A 23391-nucleotide genomic window follows, 5' to 3' on the forward strand; every position below is an offset into this window, starting at 1 on the left:
CTGCGCTGCATCTCCAACCCTTTCAGCCAAGCAGCCTGCACAAAAAGGGAGCCAGGCTGGGGCCAGCAACCTTTTAATCAGTCGTTTCCCCTCTCAAAGTTGGGCCTAAATAGGCAGGATATCTTCTCCCAGTAGAGCAAGGTCCTGCTATGGAGAGGCAGCATGGTACAGCATTCCTGTGTGTGGACTCCTGGTGCTGGCCCACAGCCTCATCCATGACCGTGCCATCACTGGAGATGCTGTGAGCACCTGGTGCCTGTTCAGAGGCAGTCTGTCCAGGCCCCACGGGCACGAGTCTGTCCCACTAGCCCAGATCTCTCTAACAGGCAGAGGAAGGTTGTGTCCTCACTCCCACGTGGCTCCTGCCACCCGCCATCTCCCACCCCAGGCTCTCACTGCTCATTACACAGAGACAGAATAAACCCACAGCTGCTGTTGCCACCACAATCCTCCTTTAGCAGTGTCCCCTGCCTCTATCTGAAGCCATCAGACAGGCCATGCCAGTGCCATGAGTGAGAGATATTGATTGTCAGGAGACATGGGGGATGGGGAGAGGATGCAAGACCTCCCCTCTCAGTGCAAGCCACAACCAGCCACCTAGCACCCCTTGCATCCTGGACATGAATATTACTCTGGCCATGGGGAAGGAGCCAAGATCCCTTCTCTGTCCCCCCTTCCCCCATCTGCATTGCCCTCCACAAGTGCCACATCCGAGCAGGCTATTTTTGTGCTGGCAGTTGTTGCCTTCTCAAAATCGCCTTGACAAAGCCTGTGCCGCCCGTTCCCTGCCTCCTGAGAGCAGCTGCCAAGCTGAGGTTCCCCCTCATCCTCCATTACCCATATGAAAAAAAGGCCCAGAAAGGTTTTGTTCTCTCAGCCCAGCCCGGACAGGCAGGATCCAGCAACTGACTGACTGTTTCCCCAGTTCAGGATTATTTTCTGCTCCGGGGAGATCAGCCACAGTGAGGATGCTGCTGTCTCTCCCTGGCTGTCCCCAGCACCCCCTGTTGCTGCCTGTCAGGCCTTTCTCCTCATTGAGATGCAAGGCTGGCCGCTGCGGCCATCCGCTGAGCCGTCTGCTCCTGAAGGCACCTTCCCCTCCTTCCCCCCTCCTCCCGGGGCTGCCTGTGGAGCTATTCTTCAGCCTCTGCATTTCACAACAGCTCAAAGGCAGATGCATCAATCCTTTCAGGGGATGGGGACGTGAGGAGAATGGCAAGGGAGCTGCAGGCAGGTGTTGGTAGGTTCCCAGCCATCTCACGAGCCTGGTCCCCCTCCCTGTCCCCCCGCTGGCTTGTGCCTGAGGCTTGGGCTGAGGCATGGGGCAGGAATGGGGAAGGGCAGAGGATGAGGGGGAAGAGCTCTGGGATATGCTGACCCCACAGAATGCCCAGCGGGGTTGCAGGCATGTTCCCAGCTGTCTGCACCCTGTAGCCTTTCCCCCATGAGGAGAGCAAGGATCCAACCCCGCTCACTATAAGTTTACACCGGGGGCTGATTTGGCCCTGGTGCAGACAGCTGAGGGCAGGGGAACAGCCCCATGGCCACTGACCAGCCCCATGGCCACTGACAGCCATAAGGACAGGGAGGAGCGGGGTTGTTCCTCCAAAGTGATGCCCTGGGTGAGCAGCACTCCTGTCTCACACTGGAGTGGGTTGGGGATGATTCAGGACCGGGTCCCCAGGGCCACCCCTGGACTCCCAGGCACAGCTGCTTTGGTCCTGCTGCTCTCCCAGCACGGGCAGAGGGCTGGGGCAGAGGAGGGCTGGGGCAGGAGCCTGCAGCCTGCAGGAGGGTGGCTGCTCCCCCGTGTGTGTTTTACCCGGTGTGTTTTACCCGTAAGAAAACCAGGCCTTTGACTGTGTGTTCAAAAGCCTTGAGTCTATACATTTAAGAATCAGCAAATTAGAAAAATTGTCCTGAAATGTTGGAGGGAGGAAAAAGGCAGGAAGGCAGAAAGGGATGAGGAGGGACTAAGAGGAAGGGGTTGGTAAAAGAGAGTTCATCCAGGGGCACTGCCCTGGCTTTGTGCCCATCACCTGCGGGCTGGCAAGGAGGGAGGGAGGCAAGGACGAAAAGGGAGGACTGATTTCACACATTCAGTGCATATCATACAACCAGGGCAAGGCTTTCTTCCTGCAGCTCCTACCCAGGATGGCATTGCTGCCACAGCCAGTCTAGAGCCCTGCCCAGCTGCCCGAACCATACTCACAGCAGGGTTACATTTCACTGCTTGGTTGCTCGGGGGAAAGATACCTTCTCCTTTCTTTCTCTTTTTTTTTTCTTTTTAATTATATATATATATATTTAAGTATTTTTCTCCCTTTTTTGTTTCTTTTTTTTTAATATAGTCTCACGATTTTCTGTAACAGCAGCTTCTTTCTGTATTGGTGTGGAAGTTATATAGAGAGAGATATCTATAAATATATATAAGCCAAACTGCTTTACAGGTTGTTGTTCTGTGGGTTTTTTGTTGGTTTGCTTTTTGTTTTGCTTTTTTTTGTTTTCAGTGTTGTATGTGTAGCAGGCACTTGAGTTTATATGAAGATGTTTGCTTGGGAGCTGAGGGGAAAAGGGTTTGGGAGGGGGAGAGGGAAGGAAGGACGGGAGGAAGGAGCAGGGACTTCCAACAAGTGGCCACTGCTAGCCAAGGATGTCCAGGTAGATTGGTGTGGCCTTGCCCAGAGCATGGAGGATCTTGTAGATCTCCTTGATGTTGAGCCTTTGCTGAGGTTCCCTCTGCCAGCAGCCCAACATGATGTCGTAAACCTCCTTGGGGCAGACTCGGGGCCTCTCCAAAACTCGGCCTTGGGTAATGCACTCAATGACCTGAAAGAAAGAAAGAAAGAAAAGAAAACACTGAACACCAGCTGGGCAGTTTATGGAGGATGTCCCGTGCCTGATACTGTTTGGCTGATGTGGCACCGTTTAGTCAACGGGAGCACTGAGAAGCCAAATCTCAGATCTACACATCCTCAGTGATCACCTGATTGTTGCTAATGATAATTTTACCATGAAAAGTTTGTCTCCAGCTGCAGTTTTTCAGATCTCAAAAACCTTCCCTATTTGACACCTACCTACCTCAATGCACTCTCCAAAGAGGAGGTCACAAGCAAATGAAATAGGTTATAATTTTTGATGTCAGTTTTTCCTGCTAAATGAAGAGGAAAAAAAAGTCTTAAAATCCCCACAGTGCAGCAATATTTTGCACAGCTGAAATGATATTTTTCTTGTCTGAAAACCAAGAGTCCGTTCCATTGCAAAGCCCAGGAGAGGTTTATAAGGAAGAGTTCAGAGCATCTTTTCCTACATCTTTCTGACACAGAAAAGCAACAAAAAATGAAATTTCATGTCAAATCACATCTGTGAAGGAGAAAAAATAAATTTACAGTGCTATCACTCTGTTCTGGGTCAGATTGGTGCTGCTAATGAGAAAAATGTGAGGTCCTGGATAACAGTAAAGTCTCTTCGGAGGGATGCCATTGGAAAGGAGTCCCCTAAGAGTCTCTTTGTGTATTGTTTACTGGAGGAATGAATGGAAAGGAAAGAGAAATATGAGTTTCCAGAGAGCTGCTATTACTGCCTGGCCTCCTTGGTTGGGGTTGATGAGTCCCAGCATTGCAGCGCGTGAGCAGCCTGCCACGCTCTGCAGATAAACACCAGTCCCAGGCAGCGTGTGGAGGGAAGCCACCCAGCAAGAGGTGTTTGGAGTTTATCATTTATGAATAGTAATGGTCCCACCACGCAGCTCAAGGGATACTTATCACCGTGCTGTTTGCATATAAATATGGAGGGGAGAGATTAGGACCAGCTGAAAGCAAGGAGAGCAAGGCACAGCATTGAAGAGAAGCCTGCATTGCCACAGAGCTGCTGGATGCTCACTGTGGGGAGGAGGGGGTGAGTTATGGTTCCTGCCAAGACATCCTGGACATGCACAGGATCCCTGTGCTGGGCTCTTTCCAGGGCAAAGGAAAGGCATAGAGAGAAGTTAATGGACTGGCTGAGTGGTGCCCAGCTTCATTCCTCTGCTCAGAGAGGGTTTTTCCCAGCCTTGAAACAACCTTCTGAAAATGCTGTAGGGGTATGAGGCCATGCAGGTGGCACAGGAGGGAGTGGGCATCTCAGCCTTGCCAACACCCAGCAGGGGTGATGCTCAGCCAGCCTGGTGCTTGCTCCTGGTCCAGTCCTGGCAGCCAGGAGCTTGGCACGGCCTCATTGACCTGTCCCTCCATGGGCTCTGCCTCTCCATGGGGCTCTGGCACTGCATCTGGACTGCCACAGGGACTTGCTCTGATGCCACAGCATCCAGGAGCTGGTGGAGGTGTCAGTCCTCCACAGCCACACAGGTTCTGCCCATCCCTCCACAAACTGAAAAATGAGACTGATGGGAGGTAATGTGGCTCCCTCCCACAGGGGTGTTCCACCAGGATACTGTGGTCAGCAGGTTGAAAGCGGATACACCAACAGGTAATGGAAGGATCATATTTTATCCCAGGGATGGTAGCAAACCATACACCCTCAAGATTAAGGGTGGTTGTTTTCAGCCGTACTGCCCTGCAAAGGAAACTGAGGCAGAATGAATGGGCAAAGCTGAGCTGTCACACTCCAGCGTGCCTGCTGCCCGTGTTTAAGCTCAATGTGCTCATTTGTGTGTGTTTGTATTTGCCCTCACAGGGAAATGCAAGAGCAGCTCATTAAATAGCGTGACAAATAACTTGTGTCACTGTCGATTCCGTTGTTTGTGCCTCTAAAATGTTTGCGTGTGCTGCTTTGGGATGTACAGTCAGGCCCCACTGAGCACACCAATGGGCAAGTATTAGAGCTGTAAAGCAACACCTTGGATTTGCCATCTCTGCAACTCACTTAATTAAGGGATCTGTATCCAGAAAGCAGAAAATGCACATTTTTCATTACAAAAGGTGAAATTTCTGAAATCCATTAGATACACAGTAGGATAAAAATGTTCAAGGTTCCCACACACTGCTATGTCAAAGCATCTTTTTCCTCTTCTATAATACCTCCTGCTATTCCAAGCAAAAACCTTCCAATGCATTTCTGCTGATGTGCCTCAAACTTCAGCAGTGACACCTTGCTAATCCCAGCCAGCCTTCCCTCAACATTTTTACAGGGCAGCCCTGTCGTGGTGGGCTGCAACTTTTACTAGTCAAAGAAATAACAAGGGCAAACAACCTCCATGGGTTCCACCCTCAGTGGACTGGGGCAAACCATATTATAGATACCCCATTGGCAAAAACCCCAAGGAAATGTGCCACATGAGATACATCAGGCTTAAAACAGTTTCTCACAAACTGGAGCCTGCAGTGAGCTTTAGCTGTGAAAGGAGAAACCAGGGAAATTCAAGGCATGACTTAGATCCCAGCAGTAATCTGGGTATCCCCAGTTCTGGCAGCACCCCAAGAGTTTACAAGATATGAAAGATATGTCAGGAGCTTAGCAGCAAGGGGCTGAGGATTAGCCAGCACATGGCTTTGGCAGAGCTCTTTGATTCCTGCAGGTCTCAGTTTTCCCAGCTCTTAAACTGAGAAAATGACACTTTTCCTATGGCTTCACCATGGGAGTGCCAAGGAGGGGACCATCCACGTACAAATTTCGTGGCAAACCACCTGGAAAGGAGAGACAGCAAAAAATACAGTTTTCAGCTGAGGTGTCTCAGCACTATTGTACCTCTGTGTTTGAGAGCTGGAACCAGGGCTGCTTCCCATAGGTGAAAATCTCCCAGAGGATCACCCCGAAGCTCCAGACATCACTCTCTGTGGTGAATTTCCTGTACATGATGCTCTCTGGAGGCATCCAGCGGATAGGCAGCATGGTGTGTCCTCCAACCTGGGTGAGGACAAAGGCACAGGGAAATCTCAGTGGTGACAGTCCTGAGGAAGGGCTCATAGAATTAGATCATCGAGTCAAGCTCCTGGCCCTATGCAGGACACCCCAATAATCACACAAATGTTCCTGAGAGCATTGTCCAAATGCTCCTGGAGCTCTGCCAGGCTTGGAGCTGTGAGCACTTCCCTGTGGAGCCCCTTGTCATGTCAGCTGTGACATGATGTGCACAAAATCAGGGCCTTTCTGTGAACTACAGCAGCAAGGAGCTGTTCCAAAAAGCTGGGCTGGCTCCTGTCCCCCCCCGCCACCACTCATGGGTTTACCCACCAATCCCACCTGGTTAACATCATGCACAGGGAGTGAAATGCACCAAGATGAATTACATCCTCTCCACCCAAAGTGGGCTGGTAAGGCAATCAAATGCCAAATGCCAAGAACATACTCCAGCCCCTCAGTCTGGTGAACCTGGACACAGAGCAAGAGTGGTCAGCAAAGCATTTCAGGGCCTCAGTACTCTGAGGCACCAATCAGAGATACAGCATGAGGGCTGTCCCTCTCCAGAAAGATTTTCTAAAAGCCATGCACAGGCATCTGTGCATCACCTAACTGCATGAAAGGTTTTGTGCTCACAAAACTGTGCTACAGGCCTTTTCAGAGACTGCTTTCCATATGTAAATCACTACAGGGCCCCCCTGCCAAATGTGGTCTGTAGGTAAAGAACAGGCTCTTAAGGGATATGCCCATCAGTTAATGGTGGAGGGAAAGCCAACCACTTTGGAGAGTTTGGAACTGGATGTATAAAACTGGGGTATGCCAAGCCAGGGAAAGGCAGTTCCTCAGGTAAGAGTCAGCCCTCCTGTAAGGCACATGAATCCAGCAGGCACACAGGAGGCTTGCAGGATGCATGCAAACAGTTCCAAAATGGATGGATTTACCTTCAGATTCACTAGAGATTCCTAAACAAGTTTCTCTGAGCAGGACAAGTTTTTCTCTGTGCTGTCTTTCTGCACAAGAAGCTCCATCTGTGGGAAAACAGCTAATTGCTATGACCAGCCAGTGCTGGAAGCAGCAGGGCTGCAAATCTCCACACTTTTTTCTGCTGAGGGTAAAGTGTCCGAGGCTTTAGCAGTGATGAGAAAAGTGCTTTTGTGGAGCTGCTTGGAAGATGCCTGTCTCATTAGGGATACCAAAAAAGCAATGATAATAACTTTGTAGCACTGCAGCTGAATCAAACAGGCAGAAATCTTTCTGGTCCTACGGAGGATGAGGGGAGACAGTGTCTGCTGTCTAGGATTCCAGCATATGTGTGCCAATTCCAAGTAATGAGATTGTTGTGCTCGCTCGCATGAAAACATTTCTTCTACAGACAAAAGCTCTCCTTTGAGCTGCCAGTTTTTCCACAGGTTTCTTTGACTGATTAAAGCAGAGCTAGTGTGGGGAAGGGTCAGTGCAGGGACAATGCAAGAGGGAGGTGTGTTGGAACAGGGTGTGAAAGGGGTAGGATGCTCCGCTGGCTTTCTGCATGGAGCGGTTCCAGCCCTTTGCCTTACTGTGAAACAGACCCTCCCTCGAAAAAAGAGGATTTTTAAAAGTCTTTCTTTCCCAAGTGCAGATGCTTGAGGATAAAAAGCTCATTACAGCTCTGCACCTCCTGTTTTGAGGTGGCTTGGCTGGTGTGTTCTCAGCTTGCTGCTCTGAACTCCCAAGAATGTTCTGCTGTAATGAAAATGGAAATATGCTTTTGTTTGTTCCTTCAAAACCCTGGCTGCAAATTTAGTTCTTTCCTACATTCCCAGCTTTTACAGGTTGCTTCCCCTTCTTGCAAAGGGCTCTGAGGAAATGTTATAAGCAGAACAGGACATACATCAAACCTGATTGTTGCAAAAACTGTTTTGTGCTAATGCTTATTTTATTCTCCTTTAAGTAGCAGTAACTCTTCAGTTTTCCAGCAATCTCAAAATGATTACTTGCTGAAAAGCTCTCTACGTTTGCAATATCCTGAATCTTGCAGGATCATTTGTGATTACAGGCAGTACAACACACTGAGCACAGTTAACTCCCTTTTGAAGAGGTCTCAGAGCAGCTCAGAATGTGTGAACCAGGCCCTCAGCTTATACAGACAGTATCACAGCAGCACTGATCAAAAGGGAGGCCCTGATTTACCCCACTCAAGGATCTGGCCCTGGAAACACAGCAGAGAAGTCAGTAGTGCCATCTCTAAGCATTAAAATAAAGATAAAATAAAGTCAAGGGCTTTGGTCACCTCTAGACACACCCTGGTGAAGACCTGCCAGCAAAATGACATACACAGCCAAGAGCTGTCCCAAGGATGTGACAACACAACCTTGGCTTAGCTCATAGGTTGAAGTTCAGGAACAGCCAAAGCATTCCTCCCAGCCATGTGAGACACAGCTTCTACTACAAATTAATCTGGTAATAATTAATAATCAAATTAATTTGGGGAAGAAAATTCAAACAAGCAATGCCCAGAAATTTGTGGATCCCAAAACCCGGCCCAGCTATGCTCAGAGATGAGGTGCTCCTTGCAGAGGCATCCTTTGCATCTCAAACAGGGTGCCACAATTTTGAGAGCAAAGATTAAGCCTTGCACTTACCAGCCATAAGTAGAACAGGCATCAATTAAACTCTACCATAAACCCACTCCAATGTCTAACCCAGCACATAAGGCTGGCTATTACACTTTAAAGGATTGCCTTTGACTATCCCTTGCTGCTTCCCTTGCAAACTGATTAGGATTAAAATTCCCATTTCACAGATGAGAAAACAGATGCAGGAAGGGCAGAGGAAGGCCCTGCTCTGAAGCTGTGCAGTAAATGAACACCAAGTCCTCCTGGCCTGCAGTCAGCCATACCCTGTTATTTGATGATGCAGCAAAATGATTTAGAGCTGAGCACAGAGGGATTGTGCCAGTGATGCCACAGGAAGCAGAGTGTGTCCAGGGTGACAGAAATCCTTTGCACAACGTGTAGCAATTGTGAGCTGTGTTCTGCCACTGTAGACTGGCACGTGATTCCCACAGCTACACACTTGTTTTACAGGACCAGCCATTGCCAGGAGCATAAAACCAAAATGATGCTATTAAATCAGGCTGGAAAAATGGGTGCTGTTTTCTTCTTTTGCAAAGCCAGCTTACAAGGCAAAGCCTTGGCTTTGGCAAGAATCATTACCATGCCTTTAGGGAGAAGGTGAAAGTTTATTTCAGCCTCTGCTTGCTCAGAGCTGGGTCTAGCAGGCTTCAGAAATAAGTGACCATGCAGGACTGGTGTTTGTTAAGAGCATGCTACCTCTGGGACTTCTCTAAAACAGCCTTTCCTCTTCCCACACCATCTTCTCCATTTGGGAGCTAGGGCTGGGAGAGCCCTGCTAACAGGGAGCCTCACCTTCCCCAAGGGTAAAATGTCCTGAAACAGTGGCATTACAACATCTCCCCTGGAGACACTCCACAGCTTGGAAGAGGGCTCTGCTTGCAAGCAAATAAGACAAGTAAATCCTCTTCTGCTCCTCTCTTTAAATCCTATGATGCTGCCAAGCTTGCCCTTTTGCCTTGTTATTTTAATGCTTCACAGATCTGCAGACTGGCCTCTTTATCCCATTGTCATGGCTGTCTAGCTTTGTTTGACATTTTTAGCTAACTTTCTCTCCCTAGATCAACTCCCCATGCCCACACTGACACGTTATTCCCACTGCTCTGCTCTTTCTCTTCACAATGCTATCCTGGTAATAAAAAGAGCAATCAGTGCACATCCTCTGAGCAGCCAAAGTTTTCTTCCTCTCCATTTCAAGATCACAGTAATACCTCCTTGATTCCATCCCTTTCCAGTGGATGCTCCCAGGGGCATGACCTGTGGCCCACAGGTCCACAGCTCTGTGTTTCTGGTACTCCAGGGCACCTGGCCCCTGCTCTGAAGCCTCATTACACATCCAAACCCTTGGACTTGCAAGATATCCAGCCCCTCCCTCTGAGCAGCTTATTGCTGGATTAGATATGAACCTCAGGGAGCTGGGGGAGGTTCATGAAAGGCCAGCATTAATGGCCATTAGGGAGAGAGATAATTACTTAATGCTAGTACAGCACTTTGAGGATGTAAAGCTATATAAGTGCTATGTACATGTAGTATTATAAGGCTTGAGGTTTGTCTGCTACCAAGGAAAGCTGATGTCTGGGGGAAAAGTTCTCCTTGTCCCAGCTTCCTGAATGACATCCAGCTGATTAGGAAAGGAAAAGATGACATGATATCCCCCAGTGAGTCTGACAGTACAGCAGCAGGTAGTGGAGCAGCAGTATTCAGCAAAGACTGTGCAATAAATCCACAGTTTGGGCCACCAGCAGAGATAACCTGGAAATCAAAACCAGAGTAGGGCTGAAAAACCCTCGTGCAAATTTAGGTCTGGTGGGAATACAGATGCTAGCACATTAAAGGCAGCTTTTGGTAGGAAGCACTGTTTTCCCCCTTCCCAGCTCACATATCAGGGCTGTAGTCCAAAGCTGCATTCAAAGGGGAACTATTTGAGCCATCTTTTCTACACCCACAGCTGGAAGGCACCTCCATGGATCTCAGCTCAGAATGGGACTTGTCTCCAGCATGCTCTTAGCCTGTGTCTTATTTTTGTTTTCGTGCAGTTTCCTTTGAAATGTTGAAATAAAAACCAAACCAACCAACCAAAGAAAGAAAGAAACAAACAACAACAAAAACCCCCAGTGCTTTGTTTTCCTTGGTCATTTGACATTTGCTTTCCAAGGTCATTTGATACCTTTCCTCCTGCTTCCTGCACTTGATGGAGGCTCTGCTCCTGCCTTGGGAAGATCCCAAGAACCACTGTAGATGTCTTTGCATTGTGCAGCATTATTTGAACTCCCCATTTTTGTGCAGGAAGAGGAGACATTTGAGTTTGTACAGAATCACACAGCAGGAGTGGAGACCTTGGCACCATTCCTCTCCAGGAAATTCCACTCAGCCTAGTGATAAGACACACAATCTCTGATTGCCATCTCTGTTCCTGCTGCTGTAGGTAGGGGTGGCCTGGGATCTTCTTTCCCTGCAGGCCTGGATGCCATCTCAGCCTGGACCACACCAAATCTTATGTCCCTCAGAGCTCAGCTCTAGGAGCTGGGTGATGCAGCTCTGAGCCTTCCCCAGCAGCCAGCTGTAAGTCTCCATGTGCTGTTGATTCAGCAGCTGTGGACAGCCTTGTATGAATAAGAGCCACAGGTGGCTCTCAGGGTCATCTGAGAGGATGTAAGGGCGAAAAAAAAGAAGAAAGCAATGAAAGCAAGAAGGAGGAAAAGCTGCTCTGTTTGGCTAAGTTGAGCTCTTGGAGAACAACAAACAAAACTGCTGTAGATTGTGCCTTTGTGAGTCAATGTTTGTCAGTTCAGATTGGGGCACAAGGAGGTGACTTCTCAGGGTGATGCAAAGAGCAGCACATGCTGCTGGCTGGGGATCCAGGAGAATACACACTCCTTCCTTGCCTTCAGCCTGGATCCAGCTGCACTGAGAAATTTTTCAGATGTGCCAGTATTTTGCCTCTGTGAGCCCTGACAGATTCCTGGGCACCTTTTGCAAAGCAGAGGGATTAACTCTGACATGCCAGGCAGAGCTGAGCTTTGCTGAACCTTAGCTGTCCCCACTTCATGGTTTCAACTGTCGCCTTAGTAGGCTCTTAAGTACCCAAGTTTAGATCAGAGGTTGCTGAATTTAACTGCAAATTATGACTGGATGTGATTCCCAAGTGCTTTATCTGTAATTTCCTTTCAGCTTATCCAGGAAGAAGGGTCCTAGCTGTATCTGAGGCTGCACCATTGCCAGAATTACCCTGGCCTCCAAAAATCCCCAGGGTGTTCCCCTGATGGAAAGGCATGGTGTATTATGGCTGCACCAGCCCATGGGCTGAGCCTCCTCAAAGTGACTCAAAAGCCATCATAGCCCTGTCCTTGCCTTCACCCCTTGAGTCTCTGCAGTCACTGCTGTCATAGTCAGAGCTGAAAGGGATGTAGGGGTCTGAGGCTATGTACCATGTTGCGAATTGTAGGATGGACCATGATACGAATAGTGCAATGGGGAAGAAGGTGAGGGAGTAAAAGTCTATTTTTAGGCTGACGGGGATTTTGAAGTTTATGATGAATTTTCATTCTCATAGGGAGGTGAGGCTTTCTGTCCCTGAGTTAAGGTAGATTGTTATAGGGACTAGGCTGATTAGGAAGGAGGTTTTGACTGTGTATGTGATTGCGGTGGGGTTGTTCTTGTTCATGCGCCAGCCCATGGGCTGAGCCTGCTCAAAGTGATTCAAAAGCCATCATAGCCCTGTCCTTGCCTTCACCCCTTGGGTCTCTGCAGTCACTGCTGTCATAGTCAGAGCTGAAAGGGAGATTAAACAGCCAGCAAACAGCTTCCATCAAACTTTTCAACTGACTTGGCTGTGTCCTCAGGATGCTCCACTCTCCAGGAACAGCAGATGTGATCCTCTGACAATTCTCACTGGCTACACCAACCAGCTCCTGCATTGCAGGCTCTGGCAGTGCCACAGCAAAAGGCTGCCTGCCTGCCTCCCTGCATGCCAGCAACCAAAGACATCTCACAGCAGTTTGCTAGGGATTTTTGAGATGTACAGAATGCACAAAGCAACCTGGAGCTGTTTCTCCTACGTGCGTGGAGCTGTGCTGGGTGTCCCAGTCGTGCCCAAGGAAAGTAACATGTTGGTTGCCTGCTGCTAGAGGTGAGAAGGTTGGATTTACCCAGAGAGAACATGGGAAAAGGAGCCAAATGTCCCTGCCACGAGGTGATGTAAGGAGCCAGATGGACTGGTTCAGGAGCAGGAAACACTGACCAGGCAGGGTTAATGTGAAACTGAGAAAGGGGTGAGAGCTTCCTGCTGTCAGTAGGACTGTTTGGCAAGGGACTGTTTGTTCCCCCTAGATGCACATACTGTGTTTAAACATGAGTCTAAAAATAAAACCTGCCATTGACATTGTTTTTCCTTACTTCATTTAACAATCTAGTTGCTTTATGACCTGTAATTCTGAATCACGTTGAATCAGGCAGTGTAATTTGCAAGCAGGGACAGCAACCTTTCCCCCCCTACCCCTCATCTCTGCTCTACTGAGTGTGTTTTAATCCCACGGTTTTCAGCATTCCTAATGAGCCATTAACAAGCTGCCAATTACTTATGCAAATGAGGGAGGGCAGACATGGAGGGGTGGCTGTAGCTAGAGGTAAATTCTTCTACCTCCAAATGGTCTGAGATAAATCACTGCTGCTCTAAGAACTGCCTGTGCCCAAGAGTCCTTTCAGCCACATTATCTACTGTCTACAAATGCCAGAGGTAATGCAGAAGATGGTTAAGACAAGGGAAACAGAGGAGAAATCGCACATATATTTTTAATTATGTTTGCCAACAATCTGCTTGGTGTGCACCTTACTACAACTCACTCTTCACCTTTTCTTCCCAACACTCAAAGCAGCTGCACTCACTGCTTGGAAACAGCTGCACAATCAGCCTGCAGAGGAATGGCCAGTCCCATGTTCATCTGAGTAAAAGCTCCAGAAGCCATGATCTCCAGCACCAGGATATGAACTGTGAGAAACGCCACCCATGCCTTATTCAGCTGGGGGGCTGTGGGAGCAGAGGAGCTGTAGTTTGTAAAACCTGTAGTAAAAAGATCAGCAAGGGCACCACCAGCTCCTAGCAGGTCCTAAACCCTTCTCCTAAAGATTGCTGCCAGGTGGAGGGGAGATGACCAAACTGATTCCCTGGGCCACCTACTGAGAGCTTCTGGTGGTCCAGAAGACAGCCCCACATTGGGAACTCAGAGAGCAAAATGCTGGTGCTGGTGGAGGACTCTCTGGTCAGCTCCCCAAGAGACTCTGGTGTTCCCTGCTCAGCTGTGGGTGGGCACGGGGCAGCTGTGGACTTGTGTGTGCCAGTGGTGGCCTCTGAAGTCCTCTGCATCACAGACACAACATGATGGGCACACATCACAGCCAGCCAAAAGCTACCTTTCTCATGGTCACTGCCCAGATAACAGCAGAGGCTGGGAATGCCACCAAATCTGTTCAAACTATAGCCTCCAGATATAGTTTGTCAGGCACCTCACAGATTTACCAGCTGTCTCCACAAGGCTGGAGACCCTTCCATCAGAACACAATTTCTTAGGACAGGCCTGCTCAGAGAGATGTCCAAACCCATGAGACAATGCAGCTCTCTGCTGGTTCCAGCTTTAAGGGGGATCTGGAGTCTGCAAAGATTACTTGTGCCAACAGAAGCTGGCCATGAATGATCTGCATTATCATTTCCCTGGTAATGCTACAAAAGGTGTTTAGTAGCTCAAAAGCTAGTAGGATAGAAGTCAAGTTAAACCATCATGATGCAAGAAAGACATCCATCAGGATTCTGTTCTTTTGGCAATGCAGAGAATGAAAATCAACCCAGCTTCTGGCTATGGGAAGGAGGAAAAATATTTGCCCAATAAATCTTAACCTGGTGGTATAAAAGCCAAGTCTGAAAATGGCCTGAGAAATGTAGCTTAGGAAATAGCAGCAATAAAGAACCTGCATGTGTGATCACTCCATGCTGAAATGCTTTCAGATAGGTATCTCATCATCTCCCTTCCATCTCTGTCCTGCCAGCGCCTCCCCTCTGGGTAACCAACAACACTCATCTTTGTCTGCAGCCAAAGCCATTCCTGACTGAGGACTACACAAGATGTAGATAAGGCTCCATTACTTCTGGATACTGGATAATCAGTTCAACTGCCTTAGCATTAATCATGATAATATTCAAAATTCATTAGGCGAGATTGTTTGGAAATCTATTTCTTGTTAATGTCAGATTCGCTGAGCATCGGCCTGGCAGCATGCAGACAGAAAACTGATACAAGCCAGGGCATGCCACCTCTCTATGGAAGCATTCCCTTTTTTTATGTGTAGCTAGACTGTGATGTGGCAGCTCCTGCCTGGTTTGCATTTTGTGAATCTTGTCAAGAGCAGTAGAACACCATGAGCACACCATGCTGCCACTTTGTTGATCAATGGACAGCTGCAAAAATATATAGCTGCAAATATAATATACAGTTAATAATATATACAATATATACCATGGAGTTTTTAAGGGTGAAAGCTAGATCTGCACCCACAAATCTTAATGACTTTGTATCTAAAACCTGGACAAGCGACCCAAAAACGTCTATGTACAAGCATGGTATGGAGGTACAAAAATAGAAAGTATTTTAAAAATTAAAAACTGTTCTTTGCTTGCCTGAAAACTTACAGCACTTTAGATTAAGCATGGAGCATAACTGCTTTACCAAGATGAAAATCTTTCAGGAATAAAACAGCTGGTTCATTTCTTGTAGCCAGTTTTGTGTACCAGTTGAGGATTACTCCAAACAATGCACTTCCTAATGGTCTATTTGGCCTGTTTAGGCATTTTGGGTATTATTGCTTTCCTTCAGGTGTGGGTTCTCACCCTCTAGTTGAACAGTGGTTTCTCAGCAGGGAAACATCACAGAAATACAGACCAATGTCAGAAGATACAGAGAGGCTTTCTCTCCTAATGAAGGCAGTGCAGGCACAGATGGCATCTCAGATAAACACGCTGAAAGCTGTGTTAGAATAAAGAGCTCATCATCGGAGGCTGCAGTGTCACACCTACTAATGATGTGATTAAACCCATCAGCGCCAGTGGGAAAGCTGTGCCAGCTCTGGCACTGCTGAATGAAATCCTGCATTTCACAGCAGGCCAAACCCCAACCTGCACCCCCACCCTCCATCAGTCAGAGCACTGTAGAGACACACTGGGGACAGGGATGCTCCTGGCTAAACTTCCTGAGACCTAAACTAGGGGAAGCTGGCATGGACATCTCCTTTCTGTGCCTGCCTCAAGCATCCCTGCCCAAAGCTGGTGTGGCAAGCAGGGGAGAGGCTGCAGGTGATGGCAGCAGCCCAAAAGGGACAGGCACAGGAGAGGACAGTGACAGCACCTCAGCACTGCTGTCATGGGGGAGCAGCAGCGGCACCAAGAAGGGGAATAAATAAAATGTGATGTGCAAATAGTGAGGCTGGGGTTGGGCTGCAGGGTTCTGCTGGAAAACAAGCTAAACTTTAAAAATTTGAAGGAATAAAGCTTTGCATTCTCTTCTCTATTTTCTCTATTTTTCCAGCTAAGACTTTCTGTGCATGGAAGTTCCCTCCATTCTCTATCAAGTTGTCTGGATGCCCTTGAGTAGGACAGAGCTGCTGCAGGCCCATGCATTCCAACCACTGTGTTAAAATTCTTCCTCCCTACTTTATTTAGCCAGGAGCATAAATAAATAGGCAAACCCACAAATGCAGGAACCTGTTTCCCAGATGCCATTAGAGCCCTCAAGCACTAAGTGGCCATCACAGATATCACCAGTTGCCTTCTGCTCCCCTTCCTGCAGCCAGCCAGACCCTCCACCCCAACCAGCCCCACTGGGGCCGCTGCACAAACCCAGCACCCAGTAGGACACATCTGCCTGGTTTTGCCCTAATATAGGACTGCTCCAAGACAGTGAGCTCTCCAAACAGGCCAGTTTTCCTAGAAGAGTCTCCAGCCACCAGCTCTCCATTAGGGTTAGCCACAAGCGGAAGGACGGAAGGAGAAAGTGAGTCTAAGAAACCGCTAATGTTCTGCAGTGTCAGAAAGGATGAATGACCCCTGCAGACATATGCTGAGCAGACAGGACAGCCCTCAATTATGTCACAGCTGGAGCATTTGCTTCAAGGATAAACGTGACTACAGATGCTGGGTTTAAAGCCCTGGCTGTTTTCACTCTGGATAATCCCCTCCAGTCCAGGAGCGTTAGGGGTGTGTGTGCACCATGCCCCTGCAATGACATACACCTGCCTAGGAAAAGGTTTTACAGGGGGAGAGTAGAGCTGAAAAAAACCCATTAAATTTCATTCTTCTCCCTTTCCTTTGTGAGAGCAGGCCCTAAAGGATTTGCTAAGGTATTGATGGGTGCCAATCCATATGTAACCAAGTGAACAACCCACAGCCTCCCTCAGGAAATCACAAACAAATCTTGTCTACACGATGGAAATTTCCTGCTTGCCACACTGATTTTCCCCACTCATCCTCACATTATCCCTGTACTAACTTCTATACACTTCTCTCAACATTTTCTAACCTTCAAGCTCACAATTTGTAAATATTTGCAATCAGGTAGCACATCTCCCCACTCTGGTCATCCTTCAGACAAATTATTTACATTCAGCCCTTTCTATCCTCAGTAATCAATGGCTTCACACTGTCTTTATTTCTGCTTCACCTCTTCAGAAGCTGTTGGCTGTGTGGATGCTCTTTGTGGGGATGAATTGGAAACATGTGACTATGTAATAAAAGAGTATTTAAACTAATGATTGCTGTAGAGACACTTTGCTCTTTAACTTGGGTTCTTTACATGGAGGGGCTTCAGAACAGCATTTGTTTCACTGGCTCACTGAAAGCCAGAAATTCTAGGGAGCTACCACTGAAAAGAGACTGTGCTTGGCTTGAAGAGGACATTGTTAAAAAAGACAAAATGCAATGTGGCCTGGGGCAGGCACAATCTCACTCTACAGCACTACTTGCTGTATATTGATCAGAATGGGCTTGCTGCTTTATTAGCCACTCAAGAGATGCAATGAGCTGCCACTGGAATTTGTGCTTGATAATCAAAGGCATTTGTCATTCTTCCAAATGCTCTGTGAGTAGGTGTTGGATTTGGGTGCACGTGAGAAATGGGGGAGAGCAATCTGGAGCAAGAGACATTGTCCTGATGCACTGCAGCATCCCCCATGGCTCCATGGACACCATCCCACAGCATGGTCAGCGACTCAGCAGAGTCTTTCACCACTGGCAAAGCTGTCCCTGGTGACATGTGAAGAGCCTTTTGCCTTTCAGCTGCCTGGCACACAGATCTCCCTCACAGCTTTTCTTTCTGTTTTGGCTTTCCTGCATCTCCTAGACAAACTGCTCTGGGGTTTTATCGCTCCCTTTCTCTGACAGGTACAGGTGGCCTTGCTACCCTCTCATTGCACCTCCCCCAGCTTGAATTTTAAACTATTTAACAGCTTTAAATGCACCTAATGAGGCTTCAGCCTGCACTTTGCTGCCATCCCTCTGCTTCTCTGGCACCAGGAAGAAGAGTGGTGGGGAAGCCTATCACAGACTTCCCTGCATTGGAGGTCTAATTACACAGTAACTGGTGACCTCGTAAGTGCAGGGTAATCTGCTGTGTAATACCAGGGTAAATGATCCCAGAACTCCTGTCTTTTCCACTGCAGCCTTCTGCAGAGATGGAAATGCAGCCAGTTAAATGGTAATTAATCTTTGAACCATCTGACACTCGCCCAAGGCGAGTGAGGAATAACCAGCAGAAGCCCACTGGCTCTGTGCAGGGCAAGGTACTCAGGAGCCACTGCTCTGGGAGTGTCCAGGGTCACCTGGCCAAAGCAGGGACCACCTTGTCACCTGGCCTCTCTGGGAGCCAGCTGCCAGAGGCTGCTGTGGCAACAGGCTGCTCTCCTGGGGCTGGATGAGCTGTGCCCTGCCTGTTGGGCAGCGTTTGTTTGGAGAGACACATCCAGAGTCACCTGCAGAAGGAAGAGGCACCAGGGGCGTGTGGATGCCTGAGAGGAACAGGAACCTGTGCTGCCAGTGGAAGCAGGATGGAGCCAGAGGTTCTGAGCAGCTCAGCCATTCTGGGATGAGCTGTCTGGGGCACTTCCTTACCCCAGGGAGGTGGGTGGGAGCAGCACCAATGTTTTCCTCTGAAACCATCCCAACCAGCCAGGTCCAGGCATTCACCCTGCAAAACTCCAGGAAAATCAGCCAAGAGATCCATTTTCTCCCTCCCCACTGTGAGATGCGTTTCATTCCCTCCCCTGCTAACAGCCTGCTGCCCTGGGGCTGGGGGCTGCCTGTCTGACCCCTGCTACCTTCACAGCAACAAAATATATTTGCATTCAATTCAGACTCTCTGACATCATTCCCTCTGAAGACCTGCAGTTTTTTATGGTAAGCACAGTAATGATTTTCAGATTATAGACTAATAAAATATTTTAATTTGTTCAGCACATTAAGGTGGGCACTATATGATTATTATGACATTTAAATAGCGCTTTAAAAAAAAGAAAAAGGAAAAAGGAGGGTGAGAGGGTCTGCTTGCATTTCTTTTCCAAGCATGAGCACTGAAATAGAAACTTAAAATCCCACATGTGGGTACTGAGATCAGCTCTGATACCTCCCCTCTGTGCCTGTTTCACTTGAATACCTGCCAAGTTAAATAAGCAAACATGGGATTGCAGTGTCCTAGTTCCAAACCTGGTTTTGGCAAAGGAGCCCTCCTCCTTAGCCACTCTGGCCATTCTGTGCAGCAGTGGCCTGAGCTTAGCACCACCTCCATGTGCCACCAGGTCACAGCTGGGCTGGGTCACCACACCTGATGGGTTACACTGAGTTTTCACACTTGAGCCTGTGCTCACCAAATTCTCCCCTCTGTCCATTCATTGTATTATTATCTATTGTGTATTAAGATGAGCTAACTGGACAAATCATGGGTTTAGATCATCCCATCATTTTCATGGCAAGCAGTGAGCTGCTGCACTGGGCACCTTCCTCTGCTTGGGCAGCACCAGCATGGTTTGGAGTCAGTCAGACTGCACTGGACAAAGCAGGGGCATTTTGGAGGGGGAAAGTTGCCCTTGAAGCACCATGGGTTGGTATGGCTGATAACTCTGGAATTCCTTTCCTAATCTGCAAAACAGGACAATGAAACTCCACCCTTGGAAGTGTTCAAGACCAGGCTGGATGAGGCTTGGAGCATCCTGGTCCAGTGGAAGGTGTCCCTGCCCATGGCAAGGGAGGGGGACTGGATATCTTTAATGTCCCTTTCAATCCAAACAATCCCATGATTCTGTGAACTCACTGACTTCTCAAAAACGCTGTGCAGGTAATGGCTTGCACAGTGAAGCTATAAATGGCAGGGAAAAGCCTGTCAGCAAAAGGAAAAAAATAGCCAAATGTTTAGCTCAGCATTAGTTATACCTGGCAAGAGAGACAGAGGGTTACACAATGAATATGATGGTGAAGAATAGCAACAAGGTTCCTTTGTGCTGTGAGTACTTTTGCCTTGTTCCTCGCCTGGATCACTCAGGAGATGATGTGAAGTCTGTTCTACAAGGCAGAGGCAAGAGTGAGCTCAGGCCTCCCCCTTATCATTACCTGACCTTGAACGTTCTCTTCTGCAGCCTCAGCATTTTTTTGTGGTGAGGATTTTTGGGTGGATATTTTAATAAAACTGTGTTAAATTTCTTGCTTCCATGCCAGGTACCTGCTGTTTAACAAATGGGCCATGACTAAGCACAGACTGGAAATCAGGGGCAGCTACAATTTAAAGCAATGGGATTCTGGGACTGTCTTCTTCCCCTTAGGAGCACAGTTAATAGTGGTGCTTGATTATGAAAAAGATAAATCTGATGTGATTGATGCAACAGGGGATTGGATTTGATGATCCAGGGAATCCCTTCCAGATCTCTTTACTCCTAATGAAGTAATTTTTCAAAGGAGTTTTTAAGGGTGTGGTGGGGATGCAGTGCTCTGCTGTTGGCAAACAGTGGTGAAGTGTGTAGGTATCTGGCGATGGTTAGTGGGTCCCCATCCCCAGATTTAACCAATTCTCATCCACAAGAGGATGGAGCAGTTATCTTTTGTGGTTCTACTGATCTAGAGCAAACCAAGCAGAGGTGGGTGCAAGGATCCTACCTGCCTCCTTTGCATTTTCCAGCCACTGAGGACTCCCAAAATTCACTCTCTGTGAACCAATACCTCAAATGTCTCAGCTCACAGACTGCCTAGATATTCCTAAGGTACTTACCTGTTTCCCAATGCTGCAATGACCGTGTCCCTTGCAATCTTATTTTCATGTGAATCTCCTTGGTGAGCACGAACAGGGATCACTGTTTAACAATGGCAAACTGAGGCCCAGGAGAACAAATGGCATTTCCTATGGTAGCAGGAAAGGGACCTGCAGCACAGTGCAGGTCTGGGATCTCACTGCTGGACTCTTCTCCCTGTGCCTGGCTCTGCCCTCCCTTTCCAAACAGGCAGAGCAGAGCACAAAGCAGTTTTCAGCCCAAGCATTCACTGATCTGAGATTCCCATCCTTTGTCAAGCCCCGGGGGCTGAGCTTGGGGTTTTTGAAGGAACAGGGCAAGGTTTTTTCAGAAGTGATGCCCAGGGAAAGTGATAACGTTCTTTTTTTTTTTCCCTAGTAATTTTAATTCTTTAATTCCCACTTGCTAATAAGATAAAATGCTGTGATTTCTGCAGGATCAAATGGTGCAGGATAAGCTAAAGGAGTTAATTAATTAACAGGCTTTTAGAGCTGGGAAAAAATAATAAAAAAAAGCAAGAGGGTTGGTAGATAACAGCTATGAATACTGCCCCAGCATCACCTGCCATGACACTGCAGCCAAGGGGAGGCTGTCATGTTAGTGCTGGGCATGGCATTCTGATAGTGAATAAAAATGATAAATGAGAGGGTAAGGCTTTCTCTCTCCAAAATGTGGCTATTCACAGATGCGCTACATTTCTCCAGGGCCTGATCCTGCAAGTAATACCAGGTGTAGCAATTCTGTGCTCCTCTGGCTTCCCCAGGGATTGCTTGGAGCAGCGAGTGCTAGGCCCAGTGGCAAGTGGTTGCAAGATCAGATTCATAGTGTGCCAAGCATTTTGAATGAAAAGAGCTATAAAGAAGTCACATATTATTATGTCACATTGCAAAGGTCAACCTCAGTATCTGTTCTGTCACAAGGACATGATTCAAAGGCAACAAAATAGTGTCAGGGCACAGGGGAAAATAATTTTTTTAAAACTGCCTTCAGGGCCAAGGATACAAAATTACATCAGTGCTTAGAACTAAATTCCCATCCACACCCCACAATTCAATTTTGGCTCAGAAAGGCGTAAGCGTAACAAAATCACCTTTCAGTGGCAAATCTTCTTATCTGCTGACATATCCTCTGCAAAATCAGCAATATCTAAACTCACACTCCCATTTGGTTCTGGCAACAGTCAGGAAGGGCCAGAGCCTTGCTGTGTCACAGACCCCAGGAAGGATTTGCAAGATGCATTCAGTTATTGCAGGCATTCTCTGGAGCAGGAGGAGAGGCTCTGACGCTCAATCCTGCATCACCTGGCCAGGAGCAAACAGCTCCCCTCTCAGTGCCACAGGGAGGCTGGGGTGACTGGACCCAGGTGATTTATCCCAGACATGCCTATTTTGCAAATATTTATGCCCATTTCTGGGGCTGCTGGCACAGGGAAGTTATTGGGAAATAAAGTGTGGAAGCCATCACTTTCCTGCCTTAAACTATCAGAGGTCATAACTGCTCTGTTCAGTGTCTTAGGGTGGATTAGCTCCATGCACTTCCAAAACAGGCTTAAGCAAAGACTCCCTGACTTTCTGGATCAACAGAGAATTTCCTTGTGTGCCAACAGAAAAATCCCACAGTACAACCAAGCTGGATGTTTGCTCCTGTCTCAGGCTCCTGCAGCTCAGCCTCAGCAGCCCTGCAGCTCCCTGGAGGGGACACTGAGCTGAGGATCCTGCAGAGAGCACCACGGGATGCTGGCTTTGCTCTGTGGGAGGAGGGCAGGGTGAACAGAGGTGCCACCAACCCTCAGCAGGTTCACACAGCTCAGGTGGCTCCCATCAGCCACACCCTTGGCAGAACCAAACTCCTTTGCTCTGTCAGAGCTTCAAATTCACAGCAACCCCTCGCTGCCCCTCCTCTGGCCAAGGGATGGGAGCAGCAGTGGGAAGTGTTGGATGTATCCACTCAATCACAGCTGCAGACACCCAGAGTGTGCTCAGACCAGCACACAAAAGCTGTCAGGGCTGGCATGTGACAATCCAACCACCCAGTGTGACTGTCCAAGCAGCTGTTCAGTGGATAACACAGGTCAGGGACAGTCCCAGCGAGCAGTGCAAACGCCACCCTGCTTGGAGACACGGGGTGGTTCAGCTGCACAGAGACAAACCATGCTGTACTTGCTGCCACCAGAGGCCAGCCCACACTGTCCACTAGTGCAGACACAGCCTGGACACCCCCGGAGGAAGGTGGCACTGAGGACTTCTGCGCTCACCCCATATTACCTCACCATCCAGAGGAGCCCCAGAGAGCGGCTACAGCGGACACGTGTGCAGTTCCCATCACAGACCAGAGCCCCTTCACTGCCAAACGCACCAAACCCGAGCTGTTCCCAAAACCACTCAGCCCCAGGAGTCATTTCATGCCCAAGCAGCAGCAGTCCCCCGCTGCAGGGTTTGGGATGCACTCACTGTTGCAGCTGCCGACGGTGCCAGTCTCTGTCGCTGCCACGCTGCGCTGAGCTGGCCCTTCAGACGCGGCCCTTCCTGACAGTGAATGGGTGAGAACAAGGGAAGGAGACAAACAAAAGAGAAGGGAAGGGTGAGAGAGGGAGGGAGGGATGGGGGGGGATGAAGCAAGGGGACAAGAAGGG

General features: G+C 48.4%; 1 protein-coding gene across 1 annotated transcript in view; it reads right to left on the reverse strand.

The window, feature by feature from the left end:
* Nucleotides 1-2294: 2294 nt before the first annotated feature.
* NTRK3 (neurotrophic receptor tyrosine kinase 3) overlaps nt 2295-23391 on the reverse strand; it is a 202114-nt gene continuing 181017 nt past the window's right edge. Inside the window, exons 16-17 of the mRNA XM_005419711.3 lie at nt 5686-5844; nt 2295-2829 (exon numbers count right to left, since the gene is read on the reverse strand). Of these exons, the coding sequence (XP_005419768.1) occupies nt 2644-2829; nt 5686-5844 (345 nt within the window). The 3' untranslated portion in view covers nt 2295-2643. The remainder of the gene's footprint in view (nt 2830-5685; nt 5845-23391) is intronic.

This window comes from Geospiza fortis, unplaced genomic scaffold (genome assembly GCF_000277835.1).
Source record: "Geospiza fortis unplaced genomic scaffold, GeoFor_1.0 scaffold171, whole genome shotgun sequence".
NCBI classification, from domain to species: domain Eukaryota; kingdom Metazoa; phylum Chordata; class Aves; order Passeriformes; family Thraupidae; genus Geospiza; species Geospiza fortis.